The sequence below is a fragment of the Colius striatus genome, unplaced genomic scaffold (assembly GCF_028858725.1).
Source record: "Colius striatus isolate bColStr4 unplaced genomic scaffold, bColStr4.1.hap1 scaffold_46, whole genome shotgun sequence".
Classification (NCBI taxonomy): Eukaryota; Metazoa; Chordata; class Aves; order Coliiformes; family Coliidae; genus Colius; species Colius striatus.
In genome coordinates, this window is record NW_026908527.1 from 566,106 (window position 1) to 584,777 (window position 18,672).

Here is an 18,672-nt window from a genome sequence, read left to right on the forward strand (position 1 = left end):
AGAAGAGCTGTGATATCAGCATCCTGGCTTCTATGTACCCTTCTGTTGAGCATTGTGGAAGGAGGGTTTGAAGAAGGAAAACTGAGTGGCAGGTTTGATATGGGCTGTGAGCTTAGATGTTCTTGCTTTTGCTAGAAAGTCGTTCTTTAGCATCTGAAATGATTCCAAAGCCATGTTCAAAGATGCAGACACAACAAATAAAACCTGGTAGGTCTGAGTGCAAAATGAGACATGGGTCTGTCTTTAGGGCAAGGAGGACTGGTGTCTGGGAGAAAAAGAGGAGGGAAGGCAGTTGAAAACCTAAAGGAGTGAGATGAAAACTCAGGTTACAAGCAGAGAGAGAGTGTTCCATGGAACAGCACAGTAGGGAGATGAAGTGAGAAGCATTGGCCACCTTGACCTATGTTCTTCCCAAGCTCCTCCAGCATCTCAGCTGAGGTGTGTATGTGTCCAGCACCCCAACACCAGAGCACAGCTGTGCCTCAGCACCCATAGCTATGCTCTCTAGAGTATCAGAAGGGATAAGCAGGAGAAAGACAGCCATGAAAGGGCAGAACTAAACTACACATCTTTGTCTCTGGTTTTCACTATATAAAGATCCACTGGCTAAATCAGAGCACACCAGATGTGCCTCAGCCACCACAGCACCTTCCTCCAATCATCAGCATCAAGCAGTGACCTTTCCTGTGATGTTGCCTGGGAATAAAAGCTCAGGTCTGGGTGTCCCCTGTTCTGCCCCATATTGCTCCCCTCCCTATTCTCTGTGACATCCCTTCTCACAGGAGGGCCAGCAGAAAGTTCAGCTCTTTCACTCTTCTGTCTTCCATCTTCAACTCAAAGGAAGGAGAACATTGCCTGACTGCTTTGCCAATCAAAAGCTCCTGCAGTTCTACCTCCAGCATGCTGCCAGCTTGTGAATCATGAGTTCTCTTGGAGGTTTTGATGGCATGGATCTGATGTACACAAGTGCTTTATTTCCCAACCAGTGGTTTCACGTGGCAGTCCAGGTGTGGGAGTTGCTGAGGCAGCCTTGGCCTGTTGGGGTAAACTGAAGATGTCAGCAAGTGGGGTGCAGCAGGAGTGCTCCATCAGGAGTCACTGTTCTTGTGCCTGCTGCTGCCACCTCTAAACATCTTTTCTGCTGTGTGCACAGCACTCTTGTGAACACAGAAACCATAAAATCATAGAGCCATTTAGACTGGAAAAGACTCTTAAGATCACCTGTTAACCCAACACTGCCAAGTCCACCACTAAACCATGTCTCTGTGCCAGCATCTTTGTGGAGGCCAGTAGCCCATTTTGCCAAAGCCTCATTTGGGAAGGGCAACCACTGTTGTGCTTCCTTCCCACTCCCAACTCTGCCCAAACCAAGGAGGCTCTGAGCTAGAGCTTTTCTGGCAGAGTTCAGCATGACACAGCTTCAGCCCAGCTAGTGTAAGACATAAGCAGTGAGAATGTGTCTGTACCACAAGACCCTGGCTGGTATCCCAGCATGGCAGCTGAGTTTAGGCTACACTTTCTGACCCATATTAGCTCTGCAGGTGCTGCCCATCTGTAGCACAGGGCAGGTGTTGGGCTCAGAGCCTGAAGATTCTTAGGCCAGTTCTTATGGGCTAGTTGTGACCCTTGTAGCAGCCAGGACAGAATGGACTCTTGTTTAGCTTCTGAGATTCATGCCAGTTGTTATACTCATCTTTGGGTTGCCTAAAACAGCTGTACAGAGCTTGGTTCATTTGTCCAAACATTTGAGGTGCCCAGGGCTGCCTGGACATTCTCAGCAGGCCACTAAATGTGATGTAGTAACCACAAGAAAACCCCCACTCTTCTGAGAGACTGGTAGGATCAGAGAGGGGAGCAGGGGCACTCTTAAACTGTGTGCAAGCTCATGTTCTGCTTTTCTTGTGAGAAAGGCTTGAGGTTTCCCTCCAAAGGGGTGAACCAGCACCAGTTCAGCAACTGCAACTCAGCTCCATGAGTGGGAGGGAGAGGAGCAGTGCCAAAGGGTCACTTGGTCAGTCTGTTCTACCTCCATTGTAACAAGGAGATAACGTTGTTGGAACTTGTTCTTACATCACTCAGAGGTAAACTATTGTAGTCCCTTACTTGGAGCATTGTCAGAGCTCTGGCAAAGGGTGGTGGCATATGTTGACCTCATGGTTTTCAAGGTGTAGTGTAACAGAGGACTGGGGCTGAGGTGCAACGTTGAACCTCTCTGTGTAAATCCCAAGATGAGCCAGATGAGGTTGGAAGGAGTGAGCTGTCAGCTAGGCTGGAGCCTGTCTGCAGTCCATGAAAGTGTCAGCAGGGTGTGTTGTGGTCACAATCTTGGCTGATGGTTATTCCAAGCAAAGCAGGACCTGTGCATCTACCAGTGTCTTGGAAGAGCAAGTTTGGAGAGATGGGCCCAAAGCTTTTCCTTTCCACATGCCATGGGTGCAGGGGAGAATTGCTGACTGCAAGGAGCACCTTCCCAGCACTTGAGGATTGCTGCTTGATACCTGCAAGGGAAGTTTGATACTGGAGAAGTCAATGGCTTTTCAAAGTTTGAGAGTTTCTGTTCTAATGAGCCCCTGGTGGGAACACATTGTCCAGCTGTGTTTGTAGTCTCACATCTCACACTGGGCTCCATCAAAACTTTTCCTTGCTTCTGCTCAGCATCTCTTCAAGGCAGCTTGCTGGATTTTGCCAAGGTGCAAAGTACCAGGGAGGCAGCAGCACACTCCTCAAGGGGCTCATTAGAATGCTGACAGCCATAATGAGCTCTGAGTTTGGTTTTCTGCCACTTCCCATAGAGTTGTAAGTGCTGTGTAGTTAATAATAAGCTCTCAGGTGTGTTTCAGTGAACACATACAGCATAATTGCAATTTGGCATTCGTTGTAGTTGTGTATGACAGGAAGAATAGAAATGAAGAAGCTCTGAAGGGAAATTAGTCTGGTTTATGTCCCTGTGGGAATCAGGCAGAGAGAAGAGTTTTGTGATCAAGCAACAAGTGGCCACAACTTCGATTCATGCTCTGGGAGTGAGACATTATTACTGTCTATTCTCTTGTCCCTGCAACCCACAGCAGTGTCAAAGGCTTTGTGTGCTCTAATCAGCACTGTCTTTACTCTGTAGTGACTATGCACACAAAGGGAGGGATATTCATTGCCATTGCTAAAGGATTTCAAGGCCTGTTTTTATTCATAGTGCCTCTTGAAAGGGATCTGCCCTGCAGACATGCTTTTGTTTCACTCCAGACAGTGAAGAAGCTGGAGACTGGGGTCAGTTCTATCCTGTGGGTAGTCAGGAGACCTGGCTGCAGGGGTGGAGAGCAATGTTACTGGGCAGAACTAAGGAAAAGCCATTTATTTCTGTGAAAGACAAACCCCAGGAGAACATGTAGGGAAGAATCTATTTTAAGCAGAATGGGGGTATCAAACACACTTTCCTTTCCTAGTTATTTTAGTAAAATACAGTGAAGCTGGACCCTCAGAGAACTGATCCATCCATGGTTTGATGCCATCATTCCACTTTAAATGATCTGTACCCTTACCTTCTAGACTTGGTCCAAGAGCACAGTTCAACAGTGTTGCAGAAGAGTCAGGCTTTACAGCTTCTTCTGATTCATTTGTGGCTGAACTCAAGCTTGAGGTGAGGATGATTAAGGAGAGGAGTGCTTTGCATTGTAGGTGAGGTCAGAAGCTTATGGTGAGGTCTGTCTTGAGTCACAGGTAGTGCCATCATTATTTCTAGCTACTGAAGTCAAGCACAGATGAGGGAACAGGGGAAGTTGGAGTTTCAGCCTTCTGCACTGATGACCCCTTTGTCAATGCCCTTTGATCTGTGCTGGTAAGAGACTGTTTCAGCCAGCAAATGCAAAGAAGTCTCACAGGAGCACGTTTTAGAATGAACAATATGACTTGGCTTATGGAGAGGGCTTTTCTTTCCAAATGCCTTTCCTGAAAGTCAAAATCAAGGATGAGCTTCCAGGCAATCCACAGAACTGTAGTTGCTCTTTAACTAAATCCATAACAGAGATGACTGAGAATTGAATGGGAAAATGGGCAGCTCTGGTCCAGGGCTAAACCCAGCCAATGGAGAAATGTATGGACACTACCAATCTGCTATATAACTGAATGACCTGTCTCTTGCTGTGCCAGGCTCACCAGTCAGAGTGTCTCTAGTTTGGGATCCTTGAGAAGTTCAAGTATACACACAAACCAAACTGCCAGATGACATGAAGTTCTTAGACCATGGACCAAAGGGTGAGGGAGCCCTGGCCCAGGCTGCCCAGGGAGGGTGTGGAGGCTTCTCAGGAGGTTTCCAAACCTGCCTGGACACGTTCCTGTGCCTCCTGAGTGAGGGGAACCTGCTTTAGCAGGGGGTTGGGCTGGGTGATCTCTAGAGGTCCCTCCTGACACCTACCATTCTGTGATATGAAGAACTCTATGGGTGGAACAAAGAAAGCCTATTCATTTGTTGTGATACCTAGTTGAGACAACAGCAGAAGACTGGAGTAGGAATAGTTCCCAAGAGGAGAAGGAGTTGTTCCCATGAAACTTTCAGGAGGGTTAGTTTGAGATTTTGCTCATTGTTTCATACACATTGCCAGCTGCATCCCCCCCTGCCCCAAGTGTGCAAACTACAGGCACCTGTCAAACCTGTGCTCACATTTAGTAAGAGAGGAAAAGAAGCTTCACAGTTATTCCTTTAACCTTTAACTCTATTACCTTTAACTCTTTAACTCTTTAACCTTTAACTCTATTTTCAGTAGGATGAAGTTTAGCTCCTTTCAGAAAGGAAGGTGAGGAAGCTGAGCTTTGTGTGTGAGGTACCCATTGCTTTCCAGTCCTCTGACAACTATTTTGCTTACTGTTTAAGTTCTCTTCCCTCACCACTGCTGTGAGTGTTACCTGTCAAGTGTGGTGGGGAAAGGAGCCCACCTGCAGTTCATCTTTGTGTCCTTCCAGGTACCAGCAGCTGCAGGGAGATGCTGCCCTGAGGGAATTCCAGGGATTTAGATCTGCCCCATGGAGACAGGGAAGAGGTTTGGCAGAGCCTGTGTCCTCAGGATCCCACAGGCTTTCTCCAGGAGGGCTGCAGAGTTTAGCTGCACCTATGAGAGGGACACCAGCAGCAGGTGGATCCCATTCCTACAGAGCCAGTCTGACTGGATGCAGGAAGAGGTGACTCTGCTTGTCCTGATCCCTGTCTGCAGGCAACACCTTTGCTTTGGGGTGAGGTTGACCTCAGCTGTGTGTATGACTAGAAAAGCTAAGAATGTGATTTCTAAATGGCAGGAGTTAACGTGGAACCCTTCCTATCTGATGTGCAGTGTAGACAAATGGGCACCTAGAGAGAATTGTTTCCTTTAACACCTCTGTCCAAAAGAGGTGAGTGATGGAACTGATGTGCATGGGCCCTGCCTGCCTTGCTGTGCTGCCTCAGATGAGAGCATCAGGGCTCCACGTTGACTTTTCTTTGTAGCTCTTAGAATTATAAAGCTGGATGAGTTAATGATTCTCTCTCTTTTCATCATTTGGGCCATTGGATGAGACATGGCTACGTGGGAATTGGCAGGTGATGCACAGAAGGCCTGTGTCCTCCAAGAAGCCTCAAATGTATGTGGCTGTGGAGAATGCTTCAGGTCATCCAGAAAGTCCCCCAGTGCTTATTTTTGGGTAACTGAGTTGTGCAATTACTGTGCTGTGTCTATGCAGAGGTGAGATCAGAGTGGTAACAGATCCCAGGCTTTCAGGCCTGAAGGAACTGAATTAAAACCAAAGTGTTTTATCTGACTGTCTGCAGTGTGTCAGGCCTCTGACAGTGACAGATTCCTTCCTCCCATGACATCTTCCAGTGATGGTGTCAAGGGAGCTGTTGTCTTTAGGTCCAGTCAGCCCTTTCCTTCAGTGTTGTACATTCCCTGGGGAGAAGAGCTTTGTGCAAGGAAAGAAGGGTGAAGTGGGAAGAAGCAGTGAAACAGAAGCAGGAGAGGTTGTCCCAGTGAGTGGAGGGACCAGTGCATCTGTGGAAGATCTTAATGTAGTGTAAGGAGTGTGTGATCTCAGCTTCAGGGCAGCAGGAAGGCAGTTGTAGGGTGATATTTTGATAGCAGGGTCCTTGTGTGAGCAGCAGGCTCTGGCACAGGTCACTAACATGACTGGCATGGCACAATGCTCTGTAGTTTTTGTCTGCACAGCTGTGACAGAATCCTGAGTCAGGAGCTCTGGCAGGGTTATGGAACTCCTCAATGTTTAAGGTGAAGACAGAGGCATACAATATTCTTCTCATGCACAAGAAATCAAAGATGCTGCCAATCACAATCAGCATATCCTTTGAAATAAAGCATGCTTCCTTGCTTAGGATTGGCCATGCTTGACAAAACACTTGTAAAAAGGTGTAGGGACAAACCCTACAGGCCCTGAGGAAACAGCTGGTGTCTCCTAACCCCCCCTAGGGTGTCTGATTCTGAAGATGAATTGAAGATGGTGAAGTCCTTCAACCTTCCTTCCAACCTCCCTACCTTCCTACCTTGTAATAGAAGATAAAGCAACCAATACAGCAGTGGAAGTAATTATGGAGTGGAAGTAATCCATGGGCTGCAGGGGCACAGCTGCCTCAGCATGGGCTGCACCACAGGGCACAGGCGAGCCTTTTCAGTGCCTAAGCACCCTCCTCCCCCTCCCTCTGCACTGACCTTGGTGTCTGTGCAGATGTTTCCACATTAATAGAATCACAGAATGGTGGGGTTGGGAGGGACCTTTAGAGATCATCCAGTGCAACCCCCTGCAGAAGAAGGTTCACCTAGATCAGGTCACACAGGCATGTGTCCAGGTGGGTCTTGAAGAGCTCCAAGGAAGGAGCCTCCACAACCCCTCTGGGAGCCTGGGCCAGGGCTCCCTCACCTCTCAGTGAAATAGTGTTTCGTATGTTTAAGTGAAACTTTTTGTGTTGCAGCTTCATCCCATCACCCCTTCTCCTATTACTATCTACTGTAGAAAAGAGGGATGTCCCAACCTCCTGACACCCACCCTTTAGATATTTATAAATGTTAATAAGATCACCCCTCAGTCTCCTCTTCTCCAGACTAAACAGCCCCAGGTCCCGCAGCCTTTCCTCATGAGGAAGATGCTCCAGTCCCCTGATCATCTTGGTGGCCCTGAACTGGCCTATCTCCAGCAGTTCCCTGTCCCTCTTGAGCTGAGGAGCCCAGAACTGGACACAGGACTCCAGATGAGGCCTCACCAGGGCAGAGCAGAGGGGCAGCAGAACCTCACTTGACCTGCTGCCCACACTCTGCTTGATGCCCCCAGGCTGCCATTGGCTTCTTGCCCACGAGGGCACGTTGCTGCTCATGGTCAGTTTATTATCACCCAGCACTGCCAGGTCTGTCTCTGCAGAGCTGCTCTCCAGCAGGTCACCCCCAGCCTGGCCTGGTGCAGGGGGTTGTTCCTTCCCAGCTGCAGGACTCTGCCCTTGGGGAGTCTCAGCACCTTCCTCTCAGCCTGCCCACAGCTCACTGATTGGCAGCTCAGCCTCTGGGCAATCAGCCAGTGTTCCCAGTTTGGTGCCAGCAGGGAACTTGCTGAGGGTTCCTCTGTCCCCTCATCCAGGTGGTTGATGAAGATGTTGAACCAGACTGGCCCCAGAACCCATCCCTGTGCAACTCCCCTGGCCACAGGCCTCCAACTTGACTCTGTGCCATTGATCCCCACCCTCTGGGCTCTGTCATTCAGGAGCTCTCCATCCACCTCACTGTCCACCCATCCCAGCCACACTGCCTGAGCTTTCTGATGAGGATGTTGTGGGAGACAGTGTCAGAAGCCTTGCTGAAGTCAAGGTATATGACATCTGCTGCTCTCCCCTCATGTAGCCATTCTCCCTCCCTGTTGCTGCTGCAGTTCAACAACTTCTCCAGTCTGTTATTCACAGAGGCATTACCTCCATCAGTAGTTGGCCAGGTCTGGGGCAGTGGCAGGGTCCAGCTTAGAACTGACTGGCCCCAACCCTGTGAGCTACATGGGAAGCTTCTGGCAACTCTTTTTGTTTAAAGAAGCCACACCTGTAGCCCCCTGCTACCAAAAACCTGTCCCAGGCAAAACCACTACAGCAGTTCATACATAAGCCTGAAGTTACAGAGAGAAGAGGAGCAGCTGCAGTTCAGTGGGAAAACCCAGGAGAATGAAATACATGGCCCTGGTTTCATTCCTCCCAACCATTCTGTAGGGGAAAGACAAACCTGCAATAAATTAATGCAATGAAACCTAACCAGAGGGTCCTAAATTCATAGCCATGTGTGACAGCAGTGCTTCAGACACTGTAACAGCTGAGGTGCTTTGTTGCTGGGTTTGTAGGACTTTATTGTGAGGAATTGCTCATTTCAGGCTTTGTCACTGTGAAAATGTAAGCATGTGTTTCACTTTATACTCCATGGAGATAATTGGGCACTGGCAGTCCTATCTCATCTAAGACACTGGTGTAAAATAAGCCAGGTGCATCATGCTGTCATGTCCATCTTGTATAAAGAAGTGTCAGGTTATGAACTTACCCATTGACATTGCCAGTGCTTCAGTTTCTACATCTGCATGTTTCTAAAGTGATACCATGTCTGTTCCATGAACTGTGAGGGAAGGGCTACACAAGGATAGATGCAATTCTATGTCAGAATCTCCCAAGACATCTGAAGGATCCCAAGTGAGGTTTCTACATCTGGCTTTGAAGAGCCAGCACCACAAAGCTTACTGAGGTACAGAGGCACACAGAGCATCCCAGGTACAGCCTCATTGCCAGGTCATCACAGTTCTGTGCCTTGTTTGTGGCTACCTCAGATTCCTCCTTCAAAAATAAGAATGCCTCAAGCCTATGAGGTTAAAACTAAAACTCTTCTCAGCCTTCTGTAGTGGGAATTCAGGTGGAATCCATCACCTTAGTTCATCCTGGAGAATGTGATCAGTAGGGAACAGATGATGTGTGGGCTGTTTGTTAGCTGCATGATTTCTATTGACACAGATAAACCAACCCCTTTATTTACCTTTATTTACTCATAAGAGTTAACCTAGAAATTGCAGCTAGGCTCCCAGTGGAAGCAATCTCCTGTAGAGGAGGGATGCTGTTGTTTCCTCTGTGGTTAGAAGCCCTGAAGATGTGTAAGATGTGTGAGACACTGAACAATGAAGTAACATGAGCTAATGTCAAGTGGTTTTCATGGGGCAGAGGAAGTAAAAACCCCAAAGCCCTGAAGCAGAGGATGTGGCAATCACTCACCAAAGGCTACACTAGAAAAATATGGTAGTGCCCCAAATCCAGAGCCTTACCTATTTATCAGGTTTGGAGTAGATATGTAGGAGTTAAGTGATACCCTGGAGTTAACTGTACAACCTCTGAATGGCCAAACTGTGTCTTTTCTGAGTAGCAGAGTACAGCACAAGTGTTCTCTTCTAGTCAATGTGAGGCATGTAACAAAAAGATCTGTGTAATTCCACAGAGATAAAGGGGTTTGAGGCTTCCCACTCCATTGGTAGCATTTGTCTTTCCTGACACTGCAGATACAACAAGGAAAATATTCATCATCCCTCATTTCAAGGCCTGTTGTGAGGTTATACCTCTACAAGCTAGTTAGCTTGAGCAGTCAAGAGAAAGAAGCTTTGGGTGGGGATTGTCTCATCCCGAAGACAGCAGTTAAGACACAAGTTACTGAAATTGTGCTCTGGAAAGGATTGACCCATTAGAAAACAATCTTACACAGTGAGCTGGACTGGAACTGTCAGTGCTGGGCAAGATGAATCCCAGCCCTGGCTACAGATCTTCCTACATGCAGCAGCTTAACTGAGCTGCAGAGTTAAGGATTCAGCCACTGATCTTCGTGTCAGCAATGAGATACTGACATCTTCATTTGTCCCTCTTTCTGCTCTTTGTTAGCTACTCCTACACTACTGAAGGGATTAAGAAGAACCAAAGCAGGGCAAGGGGTGCAGAGGAGTGCAGTTGATGAAGCTCTGGGCAATAGCCTCTGTAACTGTGGGCAAGGTGAGAAACACAAATTGTGCTGAAATGGCTGCAGATGGCTATGTTTAGGAAACTGGATCCTGCCTTTGTACTTAATCATGTCAGTAGATCTCTGGACACTCTTTTTATATTGTTTAGAGATCTATTCAGTGCCCAGGATAGATGTCTGTTATTGTTTTGAGCATCCCAGAGTATCCAAGCATCTTATAGATATGACACAGGTTCTGTGTAAGGCCAATGTCCTCCTCAGACAACAGCTAGAGGACAGCCAGCAGAGTCATTTCAAGGGGTGCTAAACACAAAAGTCTATTTCACTGTTTCAGTGAGGGAGCCCTGGCCCAGGCTGCCCAGGGAGGGTGTGGAGGCTCCTTCCTTGGAGGTCTTCAAGACCCACCTGGACACATTCCTGTGTGACCTGATCTAGGTGAACCCGCTTCTGCAGGGGGTTTGGACTGGATGGTATCTAAAGGTCCCTCCCAACTCCACCATTCTGTGATTCTATACCTCTGTGATGCCAGGCATCTGACACTGTGATGTATTTAACAAAATAGCCACACTCCCTAGAGTAAAGGAGTTTATTGGTGCAGATGTTGACAGCTGAGATGCAGCCACTGGCTTGTAAAATACACAAAATGCCCAAACTGTGTATTTATTCCTGTCCAAAGTGACTTCAGCAGAGTTTGTTAGAATAGAAAGTAATGAGAATGTCTTAGAACATGGAACAGAGTTGTTCTATTTACAGAGACAAGGACTGAAAGTCTTCAGTTTATGAAGAGTATTTGTTTTGACCTCCCTTAAGAAGCTGGGCTTCTCCCAGTCTACTGTCAATACTTTCTTTCCTTCTGCTGTTAGTCTCTTCCAGGCAGACTCAGGTTCCTGAGCCCTTGCAGAACATGGAATACTGTGGAGTGCCTGAGACCTCCTGTTTTAGAGAGGGAGATATGGTGTGGGAACTGCAGAAGAGACCATTACCTTTGTCATTGCATCTGTAGATCTTGTAGGTCTTTAAAACATGAGGCCTGTGCCTATAGTTGAGTTGCCTGTGTAGGTACATGCATCTCTCCTTAGGTGTCAGGTGTTACCTGGCATCGTGCACGTGCTATTAACAGAACACTCCAATGACATGTCTGCTTGTTCCTTGAAGGGCCAGGGAGTCAAATCAGTTAACTATTGTGCATAAGCCTTCATCATCTGAAGGTAATAGGTAGAAAGGTGACTCCTTGTTGAGGATAGGTAGTTGTGTGTGCCTCAGTTACCAGCATGATGACAACTGCAGTTCGACAGACAAGCTCAGTCTTAAAACCTTTCCTTCTAATTGTCACACTTGTCGATAAGGAATGACCTTAATGGTGGCCAGCAGTGGACTGAGAGACCTTGGGGACTGTCTGTCTAACACTGAAGATGTTTTTCAAAGCCCGTTTAACCTCCTGGTTCCTCAGGCAGTAAATGAAGGGGTTGAGCATGGGAGTGACAATAGTGTACACGACTGACACCAGCTTGTTCAGGTCAGAAGGGTGGATTCTCTTGGGCCGAGCATACATGAACAGCATGGCTGAGAAGAAGATAATGACAACAGTGAGGTGAGAAACACAGGTGAAGAAGGCTTTCTTCCTGCCCTGGGCTGTGGAGATATGCAGGATGGTGCTGATGATGCACGTGTAGGATATAATGGTGACAGAGAGGGGAAGCAGCAGGATGAGCAAGGCCAGGATGAAATCCACCGTTTCAGCTGTTGTCCTGTCAGCACACGAGATGTTCAGCAAGGGGCTGATGTCGCAGAAGAAGTGGTTGATGACATTGGAGCCACAAAAAGACAGCTGAGAGATGAAAACCACTTTCAGCAGAGACATGGAGAAGCCGGTGAGCCAGGAGCACGTGGCCAGCTGCAGGCAGAGCCGGCGGCTCATGACGGCCGCGTAGCGCAGGGGGTTGCAGATGGCCACGGAACGATCGTAAGCCATGGCTGCAAGGAGGACACACTCGGTGCAAATAAGGGAGCTGAAGAAGTAAAGCTGGGTCATACAGCCCCCAAAAGATATGTTCCTGCTTTCAAGGAGGAAATTCATGAGCAGCTTGGGAACGGTGACTGAGATGTACCAAGCCTCCAGGAAGGAGAGGTTGCTGAGGAAGAAGTACATGGGCTTGTGAAGCTGGTGGTCCATCCTTATCACTATAATTATGAGCATGTTTTCCAAGACAGTCAGCATGTAAGCCACCAGGAATATCACAAAGAGCAGCATCTGAAGTTCCATGAGAGCTGGAAATCCCACGAGGATAAATTCCTGGGGTTTCGTACTGTTTTTCTGCTTCATGGCAAAGGGCACGTGGCATCCAGCTCCAGAGAAAAAGGAAGGACAATAAAAGAGAAAAAAGGGAGTCTTTTAAAAGCTGAGTATTCTAAACCCAAAGAAACAGTGAGAAGAACTGCAGAGGAAGAAAGAAGAAAAGCAGACTGGAAGGAGGAAAGTGAAAATAAGAGGGGAAAAATACAAGGAGAGGGAGAAAAGGAAGAACATCATCACAGTCATGTCAGTATGAAGACATAAGAACAAATTCAGTGTGGGTTTTGTTTATATCTGGTTCATAATTAGTGGCCTAGATTATTAATGAGATCCTTATGTGCTGAATGCCCATGTAACAGCTGGATGTCCAGTTATCCCTAACCTGCAAGGAACACTGATGCCTCTGCATGGCTTAGGCAAGTGAACTTAGTCCTGCAAAGCCAAGTCATAGAATCATAGAATCACAGAATAGTGGGGGCTGGAAGGGACCTTTAGAGATCATCCAGTCCAAACCCCCTGCAGAAGCAGGGTCACCTAGATCAGGTCACACAGGAACATGTCCAGGTGGGTCTTGAAGACCTCCCAGCAAGGGGCATCCACAGCCTCCCTGGGCAGCCTGTGCCAGGGCTCCCTCCCTGAAACACTGAAATAGTTTCTTCTTATGTTTAAGTGGAACTGCTTGTGTTCCAGCTTCATCCCATCATCCCTTGTCCTGTTACTATCAACTATAGTAAAAAGGGATGTCCCAACCTCCTGACACCCATCCTTTGTGGAGCAGAGCTTGGTCCCTGCTACATTATCCCAGCACAGAAAGCCTCGAGATACTCACTAACTGAAACAGGCATTTACAGAGAGCAATATGTGTTGTTCAGAACACATAGGAAGGTGAATTAGGTGCTGAAGGAATGCATTTCTCTGTCTGTGTTGCTTCCCCTCCCATCCCCTGTTTCTATTCCTCTATCCACCTTTATAAAAAACAATGACAGGTTAATTTTCCTGTCCAAGGATCAGATTCTACAGGTTCAAAATGAAAAGGAAAAAGCCTTTCTCACGCTGGAAAATGCCCAATCCTCTGCCCTAACCTCATGGGCCACTGATCTAAGAAATGCTTCTTCATCTGGTTTAAAGCTCTACTGGTGTAATACTTTATTTCAGCATATACAGAGAAGCAAAGGAACAAACCACCTCTTCCCACCTCCACAGAATCACTCGAGACAGCATAGAATAAACTATCTTCAGTGGTGGAACCTTCATAAAACAATTCATTGGCAAATTGTTCACCTTACACATCAGTCAAATCTCCCTCAGCTAAGCAAGAACAGGAGAGTGACAGCAACTGTCACTCCTCCTGGAGCAAATATCTGTGCCATCTTAACATGAGAAGCCTATACTGAGAAGCTGGAATCCACATGCTGACATGTAGGTAGCTATCAGTTATCTCAGCTTTCCTTCTTTGGAGGGAACACAGATCCACAGGCATTTCCAGGCAATACTGCTTTCATTAAGAGGAGAAGGGCTAAGATAGGTTGGTCCTTCTGTGTCAGCTTCTTTGTTTACTCCACAAGTGTGTGTCAAACAAGCAGCTCAGATGTCTAGATGTGTTGCTCAGTGCAGTTCACAGGCATGCTGTAGGTGTTGAAATGCCAGTGGATTAGTTCCTCCTTGGAAGGAGGTGGTTACCCTACAAAGATTCCTGAAGGGGAATAACAGTGAAAAACTTTCTTCTCCTCTTACCTTCATCTCCCTTCAGCAGTGCCTGTGGTCTGACAGGGGAAGACAACTGTTCTCCCTTATTTAACTGAAGACACCCAAGTGGTGAGAGCTCTGCAAAACACACTGATGTGGTGGCTTCTTACCAGGTCATAAAAATAGGTTCAGTATAAGAGTGCATGGGGGATAAGTAATTACTCATGGGAATTTGGTGTTTACTTTGCCTTTGTGTAGCTGAGGTATCCAAGAAGGAAACTCCTGAAGGCTAATTCTGGCTTTCTGAGACTCTCTTTGCAGCATTTGCAGTTCATGAAGCAAGAACCCAACTTAGCTGCTGGGAAACATGTTCTCGAAGTGCCTATTCCTCAGTTATCTACTGGTGATCCTACTGACAGAGCTTACTCAGGAAACTGTCCAGAACTGTGTCATGAATCTGTGTCTGAGTATTTAGCTCTTACTGTGGCTACATGATCAAACTGTGTTTTCATGAGGCAAACCACCCTGCAAACAGAACTAATTTGGTTGGATGTTTTGTGGCTGTTTCAGAACCGTGTGTGGGTCTGGCAGGTCTCACTTGAGGCCTTTGGAAAGAACCTGTCTGTAGGGAAGGAGCCTCCCACAGCTGAAATGTCTTTGTGAAAGAGCCTGCCATCATTGTCCTTGAGCTGTAGCAGAGCCAACCAGCTCCCCTTTAGACCAGATCAAGATGTAACTCCATGGCTGGCTTCTAATTACTGTTTACTATAGGTAGTACAGGCAAGATTTCTCTGGCCTGCAAATTCCTTAAGCACTGTATCATCAGCCTTTGTCCTTTCATGCCACTTTACAGGATACTCAACACTCACCATGCTGAGAGACATAACTAAGAAGAATTCAATGCAAGTCTGTCATCATTGGTGTTCCTCAAATCAAACACCAAGGGAAATCAATTCCTCACCATCACAAGCTGTCCAGTAGCCTGGGGTGCCGTGCAGTGTGAAAGCAACTTGTCATGAGGCTGAAACCATGCAGGATGCAGGACAAAGACAGATCCCAGGAGGCAACAGGCTTAGGACAGTCTGGTGATCAGTGGAGACAGCTGGAGGCAGGCAGCAGTTCCTACTGTACTTAGAGGAGAGTTAAGAGCCAGCCAGAACTGCTTCTCAGAACTGAAATCTGAACTCCTGAGACTCACTTAAAGCTCCACAGATGTTTGTCAGATATGTTATTTGGATTTGGGATGATCCATTTGGCTTACTGTGTGAATGGGATTCTGTGGTAAATGCTTATAGAAAAAATATAGGGCTTAGGGGATGTGTGTGTGTGTGAATGCATGCATCACCACAATTCATCTAGCCCATTGCCTTCTCTGTGTGTGTGATTGCATGCAGACCAGAATTCATCAAGCCCATTGCCTTCTATGTGTGTGTGTGTGTGTGTGTGTGTGTGTGTGTGTGTGATTGCATGCAGACCAGAATTCATCAAGCCCATTGCCTTCTGTGTGTGTGTGTGATTGCATGCATCACCACAATTCATCTAGCCCATTGCCTCTGTGTGTGTGTGTGTGTGTATGTGATTGCATGCATTACCACAATTCATCTAGCCCATTGCCTTCTGTGTGTGTGTGTGTGTGTGATTGCATGCATCACCACAATTCATCTAGCCCATTGCCTCTGTGTGTGTGTGTGTGTGATTGCATGCATCACCACAATTCATCTAGCCCATTGCCTTCTGTGTGTGTGTGTGTGTGTGATTGCATGCATCACCACAATTCATCTAGCCCATTGCCTCTGTGTGTGTGTGTGTGTGATTGCATGCATCACCACAATTCATCTAGCCCATTGCCTTCTGTGTGTGTGTGTGTGTGTGTGTGTGTGTGTGTGTGATTGCATGCATCACCACAATTCATCTAGCCCATTGCCTTCTGTGTGTGTGTGTGTGTGTGATTGCATGCATCACCACAATTCATCTAGCCCATTGCCTCTGTGTGTGTGTGTGTGTGTGATTGCATGCACACCACAATTCATCTAGCCCATTGCATCTGTGTGTGTGTGTGTGTGTGATTGCAAGCATCACCACAATTCATCTAGCCCATTGCCTCTGTGTGTGTGTGTGTGTGTGATTGCATGCATCACCACAATTCATCTAGCCCATTGCCTTCTGTGTGTGTGTGTGTGTGTGATTGCATGCATCACCACAATTCATCTAGCCCATTGCCTTCTGTGTGTGTGTGTGTGTGTGTGATTGCATGCATCACCACAATTCATCTAGCCCATTGCCTTCTCTGTGTGTGTGTGTGTGTGTGATTGCATGCATCACCAGAATTCATCTAGCCCATTGCCTGTGTGTGTGTGTGTGTGTGTGATTGCATGCATCACCACAATTCATCTAGCCCATTGCCTTCTCTGTGTGTGTGTGTGTGTGTGTGTGTGTGATTGCATGCATCACCACAATTCATCTAGCCCATTGCCTGTGTGTGTGTGTGTGTGTGTGTGTGTGTGTGTGTGTGTGATTGCATGCATCACCACAATTCATCTAGCCCATTGCCTTCTCTGTGTGTGTGTGTGTGTGATTGCATGCATCACCACAATTCATCTAGCCCATTGCCTTCTCTGTGTGTGTGTGTGTGTGTGTGTGTGTGATTGCATGCATCACCACAATTCATCTAGCCCATTGCCTTCTGTGTGTGTGTGTGTGTGTGATTGCAAGCATCACCACAATTCATCTAGCCCATTGCCTTCTGTGTGTGTGTGTGTGTGTGTGATTGCATGCATCACCACAATTCATCTAGCCCATTGCCTTCTGTGTGTGTGTGTGTGTGTGATTGCAAGCATCACCACAATTCATCTAGCCCATTGCCTTCTGTGTGTGTGTGTGTGTGTGTGATTGCATGCATCACCACAATTCATCTAGCCCATTGCCTCTGTGTGTGTGTGTGTGTGTGATTGCATGCATCACCACAATTCATCTAGCCCATTGCCTCTGTGTGTGTGTGTGTGTGATTGCATGCATCACCACAATTCATCTAGCCCATTGCCTCTGTGTGTGTGTGTGTGTGTGTGATTGCATGCATCACCACAATTCATCTAGCCCATTGCCTTCTGTGTGTGTGTGTGTGTGTGTGATTGCATGCATCACCACAATTCATCTAGCCCATTGCCTCTGTGTGTGTGTGTGTGTGTGATTGCATGCATCACCACAATTCATCTAGCCCATTGCCTCTGTGTGTGTGTGTGTGTGATTGCATGCATCACCACAATTCATCTAGCCCATTGCCTCTGTGTGTGTGTGTGTGTGTGTGATTGCATGCATCACCACAATTCATCTAGCCCATTGCCTTGTGTGTGTGTGTGTGTGTGTGTGATTGCATGCATCACCACAATTCATCTAGCCCATTGCCTCTGTGTGTGTGTGTGTGTGTGATTGCATGCATCACCACAATTCATCTAGCCCATTGCCTGTGTGTGTGTGTGTGTGTGTGATTGCATGCATCACCACAATTCATCTAGCCCATTGCCTCTGTGTGTGTGTGTGTGTGTGTGTGTGTGATTGCATGCATCACCACAATTCATCTAGCCCATTGCCTCTGTGTGTGTGTGTGTGTGTGTGATTGCATGCATCACCACAATTCATCTAGCCCATTGCCTTCTCTGTGTGTGTGTGTGTGTGTGTGTGTGTGATTGCATGCATCACCACAATTCATCTAGCCCATTGCCTCTGTGTGTGTGTGTGTGTGTGATTGCAAGCATCACCACAATTCATCTAGCCCATTGCCTCTGTGTGTGTGTGTGATTGCAAGCATCACCACAATTCATCTAGCCCATTGCCTCTGTGTGTGTGTGTGTGTGTGATTGCATGCACACCACAATTCATCTAGCCCATTGCCTTCTGTGTGTGTGTGTGATTGCATGCATCACCACAATTCATCTAGCCCATTGCCTTCTGTGTGTGTGTGTGTGTGTGATTGCATGCATCACCACAATTCATCTACCCCATTGCCTTCTCTGTGTGTGTGTGTGTGTGTGTGTGATTGCATGCACACCACAATTCATCTACCCCATTGCCTTCTCTGTGTGTGTGTGTGTGTGTGTGTGTGATTGCATGCACACCACAATTCATCTAGCCCATTGCCTTCTGTGTGTGTGTGTGTGTGTGATTGCATGCATCACCACAATTCATCTAGCCCATTGCCTCTGTGTGTGTGTGTGTGTGTGATTGCATGCATCACCACAATTCATCTAGCCCATTGCCTTCTGTGTGTGTGTGTGTGTGTGATTGCAAGCATCACCACAATTCATCTAGCCCATTGCCTTCTGTGTGTGTGTGTGTGTGTGTGTGTGATTGCATGCATCACCACAATTCATCTAGCCCATTGCCTCTGTGTGTGTGTGTGTGTGTGTGATTGCATGCATCACCACAATTCATCTAGCCCATTGCCTCTGTGTGTGTGTGTGTGTGTGTGTGTGTGATTGCATGCATCACCACAATTCATCTAGCCCATTGCCTCTGTGTGTGTGTGTGTGTGTGATTGCATGCACACCACAATTCATCTAGCCCATTGCCTTCTGTGTGTGTGTGTGTGTGTGTGATTGCATGCACACCACAATTCATCTAGCCCATTGCCTATGTGTCTCTGTGTGTGTGTGTGTGTGATTGCATGCATCACCACAATTCATCTAGCCCATTGCCTTCTGTGTGTGTGTGTGTGTGTGT

The 18,672-nt window shown here is 47.2% G+C and overlaps 2 protein-coding genes across 15 annotated transcripts in view; one reads left to right on the forward strand and one right to left on the reverse strand.

The window, feature by feature from the left end:
• Positions 1 to 18,672, forward strand: part of LOC133629476 (histo-blood group ABO system transferase 1-like) — a 41,435-nt gene that overhangs the window by 2,869 nt on the left and 19,894 nt on the right. The gene's annotated exons all lie outside the window — the stretch shown is intronic.
• Positions 3,229 to 12,300, reverse strand: LOC133629462 (olfactory receptor 6B1-like). The gene is made up of 2 exons (XM_062020091.1): positions 11,354 to 12,300; positions 3,229 to 3,268 (listed from the first exon to the last, which is right to left on the reverse strand). The coding sequence occupies exons 1-2, from the start codon at positions 12,298 to 12,300 to the stop codon at positions 3,229 to 3,231; spliced, it is 987 nt and encodes a 328-aa protein (XP_061876075.1).

Coding starts and splice junctions, on each gene's coding strand:
- LOC133629462 (XM_062020091.1), bottom strand. CDS start 12,300: ATGAAGCAGAAAAACAGTACGAAACCCCAGGAATTTATCCTCGTGGGA. Junction 3,269..11,353: donor ACAGTCCCCAAGGTCTCTCA/GTCCACTGCTGG, acceptor CCCACAGGATAG/AACTGACCCCAGTCTCCAGC.